Here is a 12318-nt window from a genome sequence, read left to right as displayed (position 1 = left end):
ACTTTTATCTCAGAACTGCAATCACAATTATTCAATAGCGGAAATCCCGCAACGTAACCAATGTGCGGGTGGCAGTTGGCCTGAGGCAAAGACCCTCACATGTATAGACTTCTACCCACTCCTTTCCTCCTTCTCACACTCTTTCTCTCCACCATATCTTTAATTTCGCTGGGTGCTTCTTTCATTTTACTTTCTTTTGCCTTTTCTGTCATTGCCTTTGTCTTTGTCTATGCGTGCGTTAATTTCAAAGATAATTTCATTTTTAATTACACACTTCTAGGAACTACTTCTACTTTAGACACACACAAACACACATACACATATGGGAACCCTCTTATACATATGTGTATTTGCTTTTGAGTGTCTCTCTCTGTCTGTCTCTTGTGCCTTATTCATTTGCTCTAATCCTTGCACTTGTCTGCACCAAAAAGTCAGAGCCAATAATGCAATTCTGTAGAGCTTCCTCTTATGTGTGTCTGTATGTATGTATGTACATAGTTTAGACTTGGCAATTACAATGAAAATGAATATTAAAATTCACATACATAAGCTTTTTCGGTTGAGTTTTCTGTCATTGTGTGAGTGTAGAAGATTGCCATGTCACGCTCGCTGAACTGAGACGCCAAGTGTAAGACACTTTATGTTAAAAGAAAGAGAGAGAGAGAGATAGACAGAGAGAAGCTACAGATGGTAATGGAAATGAAGCTGGTTCTTCAGCTGGGAACTAAGGGTTTCATTTTTTTTTTTTTGGTGGCAGAATGTCATCGTCTTCTACTGCTATCTGTTCACTATCTAAACGAAGAGTAGTCGAAGCCAGAACTGGGAGTGGAGGGAGAAGCTAACTAATCGTCTAACCTTCAACTTTTGGCCAAGCTTTTTCTTCTCTGTCCAGCGTTGTCTCATCACGTCTTTTGAGCCTGTGAGCACGCCCCAGGGAGCTGTGAAATGGCTTCGCCTCGTTTCCGCGTTCCACACTAAAAGAAAATTTTCACAATTTTTGTTTTTCTTACTCCAGCTTCTTCTACTTCCCCTTATTCTTCTCCTTCCCTTTCTTCGTCGTTTTTTTTTTTTTCATTCTAATTAGTTACGCAAATCCTTGATGTCTCTCCCACACTGCTCAATCCCTGGTCAGTTTTTTTTTTTATAAATTTTGTTGCGTTCGTTCGTGTCCTTCAGTTCTATTTTTTTCTTAAATAAAAATTTACATAAACTAATTCGTTAGCTGATTTGAATAAGGTAATGAATGGTGAGTGGTTGGGGGTAAGCTTTAACTGTGGGAAATAGAAGGAAGGGCGAGCGGAAGTGGTTGAGTTGTTTGTTTGCTTGCAGTCAGACTCAACTAACTAGAACACACGCATATACACAGAGTTAAAGAAAGCTCTCTCGTTATGCATGTATATGTAAAAGTTAGGTTAGGTAAAGTTAGGTTAGATTTGTGGTTAGGTTAGGTTTGGTTTAGGCATACATATATGTATGCATGCATGTTGACTGGCTCAGTACCGGGACTCACTGGTGGCCCCAGTCTCAGCCTATAGCTATACAAGATGTCCATCCGCATCTGTATAGGCCACCGGACAGGAAAGACCCTGTGAGACAGCTGCCACATTGGCAGCATTAAAACTACTCATAGGTCCAACGCCACTTGGATCATAAGTGGCGCTGGTAGTCATTAATAGATTGTTACCCAGGCCAGGACCCACAGCGGGCAGATTCAGTATCTGCAGGCTCCCCACCGGACCTGAGACAGGAACACCAACACCCACTAGGCTGGCATTGAGAAGCTGCTGCTGCTGCTGATGTTGTTGCTGCTGTTGCTGCTTATTTCGATTTGGGTCCTTTAGGATACTCTGCGGTTGACGTGGCAGTGTCCCATGCGTTGATGCTGATGTCATGCTGCCATTTAGTGTGGTGCTAGTTGTTAACGTTGTGGCACTCAAATTGATGGGATGATGCAGATCATGCAATATTTGCATGGGACTGCCCGGTGAGGTGTGATGGGTGACATCCGGTGGTGGTACACCCACAACTCCACGCAGAATTCCACGTCTCAGAGTGCCTGAACCACCACCACCAACACCTGCATTGGCTGCATTGCCATTGGCTATCAGGGTGGCACCGCCATTTGAGGTCAACATGGCTTGCGAGGTGACCGTAATGGGTTGCAGATGCGTCATGGGCAACGGTGGGGCACTAAAGTCCAAGGCAGCCGTATATTCCTGCAATAAATTACAGTAAGAAGTTAGTCTAAAATGGATAAAAATGGATCATCTCATGTCGCTAACAAACAAAACTTTTCCCATTAAAGAGAGCACGAAAACGGAGTTAAAAAAGGAACCAGAGTCTATATTCCGGAACGTCAATCAAAAACCACTTAGTGTAGATGGAATCATTGGCCAATATATGGCTGTAAAGTTTCCAGACTCTTGGCCAATGGCAATGAAATGATGGTCTATTCTTATATATAGAAAAAGTGTAAGCTAGACGTTGAAAGAATTAAACTTGTCCGTTATAGCACAATCTCTCCCTTAGAGGCTAACTAAGAAGCTATGTAAGTGGTTCAGACTTATATTTAAACTAATAATAAATTAATTATTCTTAATATTTATATATAAATTAACGGCGTAGTTTTAAAGCATTAAACGCAATATAAAATAATTTAGTTCCCAAAAGTATGCAATATTATCTATTTAATTGCGTAGTTTGGCCATATACACCCTGGAATCAGCAAAAACTACAACTTATGTTTCGTAAGTCGATATTAGAACATCGAAACTAAGAATCAAAGTAGCAACTTTAAAATTTGTCACCCGTATTTGAGTTCTATCTCAAAAATTCTTAATGTTAAGGCTTACATTTAGTTCATTTCACCTAATGGCTTAGTTGAAACCACAAATATAAATAATGAATAGAATAAAAAGTATAAGTTCACCACAATATTTGACTTTTTACCCCCCTAATGTATGCTAGCAACCTGTAAAATACCATTAAGAACCTTATCTCATTTTCTTTAAAGAAATTATACTATTCTAGCGAATTTATTTTTATACCCTTGCAAAAAGGGTATCTTAATTTTGGTCAAAAGTGTGCAACGCATAGAAGGAAGCATTTCCGACCATATAAAGTATATATATTCTTGATCAGCACGACGAGACGAGTTCAAATAGCCATGTCCGTCCGTCCGTCTGGATCAACGCAAACTCCTCCTAGACCGTTAGAGCTACAGAGCTGAAATTTTGCATGTAGGCTTGTATATACTGCAGGCGTTGTATATCTCGGATTCAGCCGGATCGGATCACTATATCATATAGCTCCCATACAAATGCCAAAGTCACGAACAGTGACTTTTCTTAATAACTTCGTTATTTTCTGAGCTATTGTCGTGAAATTTAATATTGGTGAGTTAATTACACATATAAACGACTATGCCAAATTTGATCAAGATCGGGTGACTATATCATGTAGCTCCCATAGGAACGATCTTTCGAAAATAGTGACTTTTGTCAATAACTTCGTTACTTTTGACGCGATTGCTTTCAAATTAAACATTTGTTAGTTTAATATATCTGTTAATGACTGTGCCGAATTTGATAAGGATCAGGTAACTATATCATATAGCTCCCATAGGAACGATCGGTGGAAAACAGTGACTTTGATCAATATCTTCGTTATTTCCTATGTAGGCCGTTCTTTTGGAAACATTAGCCTTTTTAGCTTAAACGTTTTTCCACTTTGATGGCTATAGGTAAGGAAAGAGTTACCAAAAAAATTGCAAGGGTATACAAACTTTGACGCGGTCGAAGTTAGCCCCGGCCCTCTAGTTATATTTAATAAATATTTTTTATAATTTTCCATAATGTTGACATACGTTCTTGTCAAGCGTTCAAATTAGGTTTATTTGAAAGATATTCTTTTGGTGTATATAGACGGAAAAATGTATCCTTATACATATATATTTACTGTTATGCCTGACTTTTTACAGTGAATGGCATAGAAATGCAAGTTCTTGACAACTTTTGAGGAATTTGTTGCATTTTTTCGTTTGCACCATTCTTGTTTGCCATTCGCTGGAAAACTGGAGCGAAACTACTGTAGATTCTACTTTAACTTTAACTTCTACTTCAATTGACATGACACTTTGTGTCAGTTTGCAAAATTGTTTCGCCTGTTCTCATCACCATCATCATCATCATCATTATTATGATCATCATCATCGTCATTGTTGTCCTTGTCCAGTTTAGTTGAAATTCCAGTTGCAGTTGCAGTTGCAGTTTGCCGTAGCAAAAGTATTTTGTCAGTAGTTAGACCGAGTTGTGCCGAGTTGTCAACTTTCCTTTTAGTATGTCTTTTTTTTTTTTTGCTTGTTGGGTTAAACTTAACGGCGCCTAATTGGGGGACGCGACACGTCTACACGCATCGCCCTTTGGCTAGCAAAAGGTTTTTGCTTGGTGAGCTAATTCTATTTACAAATTTAAGATGTGAACAAAGGAATTATTGGAAAGATTACCATGGATGCGCGACGCTGCGTGGCTAACTAACTAGAAACTAAGCCATCTCCAACAACAACAACAACAACAACACATTAGAGACTCACTCACACTGATTAACACGGAAGGGCCAAGGACTGAAGATGGCGACAAAAGGAGCTTCTGAATTAGCAGTGGAGTGTGTGCGCGTGTGTTGAAGTTGTTTTTTGTTGGGAGGGGTTTTGCGCCTTTGGTAGTTTAGGATAAAAGGACTTAAGTATACCAAGGCGGACATTTTGTATCAGTTTACAAAGTTAAATTGTCTTTAACGAAAACTTGGAGCCAAGAGTTTTGCTCTGCCGAGTGTTTTGTGATATGGAGGGGTGTGAGGTTTGGTTTTGCTGTTTTCTGGGAATAAAGACGATGGGGAGTACATGGAGGAGGATGGACACTAATTTTAGTACGTAAAGCCAACAATTGGTTGCACGCAATCTGGAAAAAGGGGTTGGCAAAAACTTTCATTTCGTTTCGTTTCGTTTTTGGGCCTCTGTGTTCTCTCTCGGTTGATGGGGGCCCAGGGCCACTTAAAGGCTTTGTGTGCGCTAATTCTCTCCGTCGCCATCTCATTATTGTCGTTATTGTGTTCATTTGAGTTCATTTTTTCCCACCAAAAAGAGAAGCAGAGAACTCTCTTCCCCTTTTGGCCAAGTTAACCAATGTTTTGAGAGGAGGGCAACATTTTTATTGCCATAAAAACTTTACACATTAAATCCAAAGAACCAAAAACGCCGCGGCGCCTCGAAAAGCCAATTGTATGTGCTAGACTTTGGCTTGAGTTGAAAATTAAATTATAGATACTCTTCACGAAGAATAACTAGGATACTGGATTCTGTTATTTATTTAATCGGCATCAGCTGCGTCATTCCATGAATTTCAAAAAAAAAAAAAACCTCACACACTCACAGTTAGAGGAAGAGAGAGAGAGAAAGAGGGGAAGAATTTGTGTTGAGTGCGTTGTCTGCGTTTGACATGGCCACCAGCAGATGGAGCTGAAGCAGGAGCAGAAGCAGAAGCAAGAGGCACATCATCCACATCGACCAAAACAGACAATGCCAAGTGCCTTGCCCGCACGATAAACTAATTGAATTTAAAACTGTGCAAAAACTCAAGCTAACAAAGTAAAGCCATAGTTAAGTTGTCCGAACTGAAGTCAAACTCATTCTCAAACCCTGACGGGCAAGCACCAAGCTACATGCCATGCACGTGGTTCCCTCGCATTCACAGAGAACACTTACAACTCACAACTCAGAGCAGAAGCCGGCATTTAACTTATCATCAGGGCATGGGCTAGGGACTGGGACATGGACATGGACATGCGTATGTGAATAGCAGTGGCAATGGCATTGGCAATGGTATTGGGTTTTCGGGGTTAGGTTTAGGTTTTTGGCGTTTGAATTTTTGTTGGGGTTGGAGGCAAAGTTGGCAATAAAATACAAATTGCCGCTTAAATAGTTACAAGCTGGTCGAAATACACACACACAAACGCTCGGGGATAGTACTAGAGGCGTTCTGGGTGTGGCCACAACTTGTTTTAAATTGCATTTGCTTGGCCACTTTGCGTGCCATTTGGCCTGACTCTCTCTTATTCGCTCTCTGACACAGATGCCAAAGGCGTTGACCTAACCCTGTCATGAAATGGGACTTCATTTGAAGGCCACATAGAGACAGATAGAGAGTTATATGTAGATCATTACGTATGCATTTCGTCAGTTATTGACTCTTTGGCCTTGCTAAACCCAATACCCCTCATTATTGACCATGGCAACTAAAATTTGCAATTTATGATAGCAGTTCATAATTTATGTACGAGTTGTGTGTGTTTTCACGGAGACTTTTCGGGGGAGACTTTTGTATCTTTAAAAGCTGCCGCTCTGACTCTTGAACTTTGCTTTAGTATCTTTTAATGCCCTACTTTTAGGAAAATTTATATTGAACAATGAACTGAATATAGTCAGACTGAGCGATTTATTTAAGGGTGTGTTTCTTGTCAGAAACAACTCCAAGCAACAATTTCCAATTCCAACATTGGTAAAGCCTAAATATAATGAACATCTAAACACAAATTTTTTTCTGTACAATTGTATTTTTCATGCCAAATATATCACGTATATTTTTGAAGCTAAAAGTTTAAGTTGGTTCAACTTAAGCTTTTTAAATTAAACATAAATGGCAAAGTGAATAAATATATAAATTTCATAATCAAAGTTTTTCGTTCAAACATTCAAAAGAATATTAATAAGTTTTTTTGTAATGAATACGTTTTCGAATAATGAATTATAATGGAGTGATAACCGATGAGTAATTAAAATTTTAAATGCTGTCTTAAGCGCATTATGAGAAAATTATAGAATAGTTTCGTTAAAATTATATACTATAACTTGGGCAATATTATCTTTTGCAAAATGAATTTGAAATTGTGAAGCTATTCAGTTTGTATTCATTTAAGTTTTATAAGTTTTGCTTTGTACTTGTTAGTGTACTAAATTAGAAAAATAAGACCGTACATGCATATGATATACAGCTTTTTTAGAGCTTTGGATATATGAGCCCTTTTATCTTTTTTTAAAAACTTAATCTAAAAACGTGACATATACGGTGTGAAATTCTTGATCTACAAAATATGGAAACTATTTTGTTTCTCTGAAAGGGGAAAGTGAAAGATATGTTTTGCTGCTGGACCATTCTGTATAAGAATCTTACAAGGATGCAGTTGATTTAATATCTTTTAAAGATAAAATAATATAAAATTATATGTTAAGTTCTAAGTGAGATTAATTTTCATAATTGGGAAATTATAAATCAAGACCCAAAAACTAAAAATTAAGTGTTCTCGCCTCAGAAATGTCTACTTTCTGGTGTCATTTTATCAGATTTTCTTAACATTTAACATTATAATTTCAAATAGTCCTTAATGCTCTATTTTTGATAAATAAATATAAATCCTTATATGTATATCATCCATTGAGCCTTTATTTTTATATTTCCCGTCGCATTAAAATGTATTACTAATTCAACTGTCAAAATAATCAATTAATATTAAAATGAAGCAGGCATACTAAATGTGTAGTTAAAATAAAGTCTCTAAATTGTGCCCATGTCGGCATTTGCGATAAAATCGATAAATATACAAATCTATATATATATATACAAGTAAATTTGTCTCCTTATAGGGAAATGGATTAGAATTTCTTCAGTTAAACCACAACACAAGTCATTTGATTTCATTATCGGAGGAGAAATTGTGTGTTGGATTCGCAACCGAAGGTAAGGCATACAAAAGTCCTTTGGCTTCATTTCATTGAAACTATCTATCTAATGATTCTTAACTTTAGTGTCAACACAGCAATAAAAGGAGCTTCTAAGTAGCAGATGGCAAGTCATTGAGATATCTTGGAACTAAGTTTGCTGTCACTGCTGTTGCTGCTTAACTTTAGTTGAATTTGGCTTTGTTTTGTGTCAAGTATTTCGATTGAAATTTAATTTGATTTACTGTTATAAATTGTCTTTATTCACTTAGTTGGACTCTTTTGGCCATTCGTTTGTTTTTGGCCTTCGAAAAGTAATTTAGTGTTGGCCAAATGTTTTTGGGTAGCCACAGAAGGAGGAAGTTGTTTCGTAGAGTTGTTGGCTCACCAACTCCCACTATTGCTCTTTGTATATTTTGTAATTTTTCTAATGATGTTTATCAAATAATTCAATTTGGCTCCCACACACACACACAGAGAGATATAGAGAAAAAAATACATGCTCTCTCGTCTTATGTGGCTACACAAACGAAAGGGGAGGTGAGGGGCACAGGGAATAGGGTATATATATAAATGGTATTGTTGACCAACTAAACCGAAATTGAATTTTTCTCCCTCGTTGACTAAAAACCGCAAACAAAAGGTTTAGTCCCATGTGCAATAATGATGAAGAGATGGAGATGCCTTCTACCATTGAGTAGATGAGGCGGCTGAAGAGAGAAAAAGAGAGAAAGCTCTGCAGCAGTTTGCCTGGTCTATATCATTTAACTGTTTGGCAAAGGACCGACCAGAGAGACACAGATATATATATATATATATATTATATATGGATGGGACAACATACAATTGAATAACTTAACAAATCGTATAAAGGCCACAAATATGGTCAGTCACCAGGCATAAATGTTATTATATTAGCTGTCCATTATAATGGACATACAGGGAGGGAACGGGAACTGGGAACGAGGTCGTGTGAATCCGATAACTGCCACTGCAGTCAGTTGCAGTTTCCTTTGCTTTCTACTGAAAGCTATGGAGAAGAAGTGCCATCGACCATTTTTCCATCTAATTTATACAATTACGAGCATTGAGCGGACAAAAGTTGATAGCAAGACATAAGTCGAAGTAACCCAAAAGGACACTAGCCTAGATGGACAGTCGAGGACAGCCACAGGATGAGTGTCAGCCCCCACATTGACTGTCATCTTATGCTGTCACATTTGCACCCCTTTAGCGCCAAAAGTCATCACACAAAAAAAAAAAATAACGAAACGAAATAAATGTATATAAAAAAGAATATAAAATAATGTGAAAAACAGATAGAAAGAGTATGGAGAGAGAGAGAGTGAGGGAAAGAGTGAAAGAAAAAGGGAAGGAAATATCAATGTGAAATGGAACGAGGGTAATACATAAATTCCCAAAATTGATTTTCTCATGTTTATTGTGAATTTGTGGAATTTATATTGGTTACCAATGCGACACAAGAAACGGAAAACGAGTGCCAAAAGAATTTTTACATGCTGGACAAGAGGTAAACCGATTTTTCGATGGTTTTCACATTACACGAGGATTAGGAGGAGAGGTGAAGTAAATGCCAAAATATTCATCTCCTTCTCTACATCATCAGCTTTAGGAGCATCATCATCATCATCATCATGATGCTCATCTTGTGCTTGTCCTTGTCTTCGTACATATTTCACAGATGCGCCATATCAAAATCTCAGCAGCGACACGCCCTAGTCCTTGCCCCAGACCAGAAAAGCTGCTCTTTATGAGTGACGCGGCGCAAAAACTTTGCAGAATGTAATGAAGCACAGACTCACAAAAAGACACAAGTGGGAAGACAGTAGTAGGTTGGGATAGAGAGGGCTAAGCATAGAGGATAAATGTGAGATACGATATATGTTTAAGTGTGTGTGTGTGTGTGTCGTTGTCGTAAATGTCGCGTCGTTGCCATGTCCTTGCTATGCGTATGCGTAATATTAAATTGTTGTCTTGAGAAAATAATGTTTACTTTCTGCCAGTGCAAACAGCAACGACGATGCGAACGACAAGAACAAAGCAAGTGCAATGCAAAGATGAAGAAGAAAAACCAAAAAACAACAACAACAAAAAAATATAAACGTAAAGCTAAAAGAAAACAACAACAAAAATGAAAAGCATACGTATGTATGATTCCCATTCCCATAGACTTACATATAGTAGGTACTCGCCCATCCAATTCCCCCACTTCATCTCATTTTCCTTACAAACAAAACAAAAAAAAAACCATTGTGAAGCTTTACTTATAATGCTTTTAAGTTTGTCATTTGTCTTTACACTATAGTGTTGCTTCTGCCTCACTTACTCCTCCTCCACCTCCTCCTTCTCCTCTTAGCTGCATCCCTAGAGGGGATTATAAAAGTCGAAGCGCAAGCTTTGCTTCTGCTGATCGCATAAACTGCATTTCATACAAAACATATGTGCACAATGTGCAGGAGCGGGTGATAAAATAAAATTGTCCCCTCTGGGCTCTCATAACTGTCGAATCTCATTAGACCACAGACAATATAATCCAGTACTATAATTAATTTATCTAGAATCGAAAAACCAAGTCATGCAATGACTTACAAATAAGTATGTCGTTTTTAGAGATTAAAGCTGGTCTTGTATAGTAGTCTATGAACCTATTAGAAATTAAAGTCCATCTGTAAGTTATTTGAACTGTTTTAGTCCTTCTTCCTGCGTATTAAGATTGAATGAGGTTTAATTTAACTTAAGATTTCAAGAATTATTTTTAAATATCCTTATCCAAATGACATTACCAGATGTTTTACAGTCCTTTAAATAACAAAAAATGGCTTATATATAGTTATATCTAGAGTCTTAACAGTCTTTCTTAACAAGGAACATATTTGTGAATCTACGAGAACCTTTTCCTATTAGGGTTTTTTAAAGGTAGCTGATTCAAAAACAAATATTGTGAAAAATTTAACTTTCACTTTGAAATGATAAACTCTTCGATTTTTAACTTTTAAATCCTTGAATTGGCAACATATGCCAGGTCTCTTAAATATTTCAAGCAAGTAACAAAATGCTGTTAAAATGTCTAATTTGGACTTAATCTATTGAAATTGAATTTGGATTAATAAAGAGTTTTCGCAGTTGATACTCTTTGCCCTCATGTCAATTATTAAATTCTGATTATACCCTTTTAAAATATCCACACCATTTTTTTTGCATGCAATACAAAGAACACATGGCTCACATGGCTTAGGGGCTAGCTCCTAGAACTAATTGCCCGTGCTAAGCCATGGCCCGAGTGAAACTAACGCAATGCAAGCAATTAAACTGTAGAGCTAAGCTTTTTTTTTTTTTGATGTTGAGACTTACCATTGGCGGATAGGATAGATATCTATCGCTATTCATATTATAATAGGAACCATCTGGCGGTGGCGCTGGCGATGGGGACGGAATATAAACGCCCTTGGTGATGAGCATCTGATCGTCTCGCGTCATATGGATGGCTGCAGCAGCATTATTGCTACCAGCTGCTGTTGCTCCAATTGCATTGTTATGCCTCGGATGTGGCAGGGTGCAGGCATTTACTACAATCACAGAAAGAAAAAGTGGAAGAGAGAAAAGTAAAATAGTAGATTAATGCCAACTGAGAAAAACGAATTGAAGCGTCACTAATTGAAAGCGATTTTTCGCATTTCTTTCTTCTTTCATTCACATACTACGTTTTTTTTAATGACTTGATTCGCCTCTTGGTTCATACAAAAAAAAGAAAAACTAAAAGGGTAAAACCATAAGTGCAATTTCCATTTCGATTTCCATTGGCAAATGACACATATTTATATGCACGAAGTGAGGGAGAGATAGAGACCAACTTTTGGTCGTCTCATGCATGCGTGCTTGTGGCTGCTATGTAGTTTAGTTTCTATTTCCTTTTTTTTTTACATGGAAACTACCTACAGGTAGATGCAACACATTTTGCTTGCTGCTGGTGTTGCTTTCTGCTTCATTTCACGTGCAAACGTTTGGAAAGAAATAAAAATGTAGGCCATTAATTGAAGGCAATGCAATGGGTTGGCAAGGATTTTGTAAGTCGATAAGGTGCCAAAGAAATAAATATGCAAATTGTGACTGGACTCTAAGTAGGTATACATATATATAAATGTGTGTGTACGTGAGTGTGTTTTGGCATTCTTGGAATTTACATGCATATGTAAATGTATGTGTGTACGTATAGGAAGAGACTGTGACAAATTGCTTGACATTTTCTATCCACAAAACTCGCGCTGCTGTCATTCGTAAAGGCGTGAAAGCCGCAAACGTAACAAATTTGTAATTTTGTAAAATAGACTTGAAAACACCCATACCACAGACACACACACACACACACTCGAGATACACACGTGTTAGAGAGAGTAAAGTTTCTTTGTGGGTAGAGCGGTAACCCCAGTAAGTAGGCAACAATAATTTTGTTAAGAAAAGTTGCCTCGTGCGACAACGACAACGACAAATCGAAGACGCCTGGGACCATGACACACCACACACACATACAC

At 37.6% G+C, this 12318-nt stretch overlaps 1 protein-coding gene across 2 annotated transcripts in view; it reads right to left on the bottom strand.

The window, feature by feature from the left end:
• Positions 1-767: 767 nt before the first annotated feature.
• The window catches only part of LOC6638412 (nephrin), a 73292-nt gene continuing 61741 nt past the window's right edge, over positions 768-12318 (bottom strand). For both annotated transcript variants that reach the window (XM_047009466.1, XM_047009467.1), the window contains exons 20-21: positions 11141-11355; positions 768-2216 (exon numbers count right to left, since the gene is read on the bottom strand). In XM_047009466.1, coding sequence (XP_046865422.1) covers positions 1536-2216; positions 11141-11355 — 896 coding nt within the window. In that variant the 3' untranslated portion in view covers positions 768-1535. The remainder of the gene's footprint in view (positions 2217-11140; positions 11356-12318) is intronic.

The sequence above is a fragment of the Drosophila willistoni genome (genome assembly GCF_018902025.1).
Source record: "Drosophila willistoni isolate 14030-0811.24 chromosome 2L unlocalized genomic scaffold, UCI_dwil_1.1 Seg139, whole genome shotgun sequence".
In the NCBI taxonomy this organism is placed as follows: Eukaryota; Metazoa; Arthropoda; class Insecta; order Diptera; family Drosophilidae; genus Drosophila; species Drosophila willistoni.
Note: the sequence above shows the minus strand (reverse complement) of the source record. Positions and strands in the feature narration are given on the sequence as shown.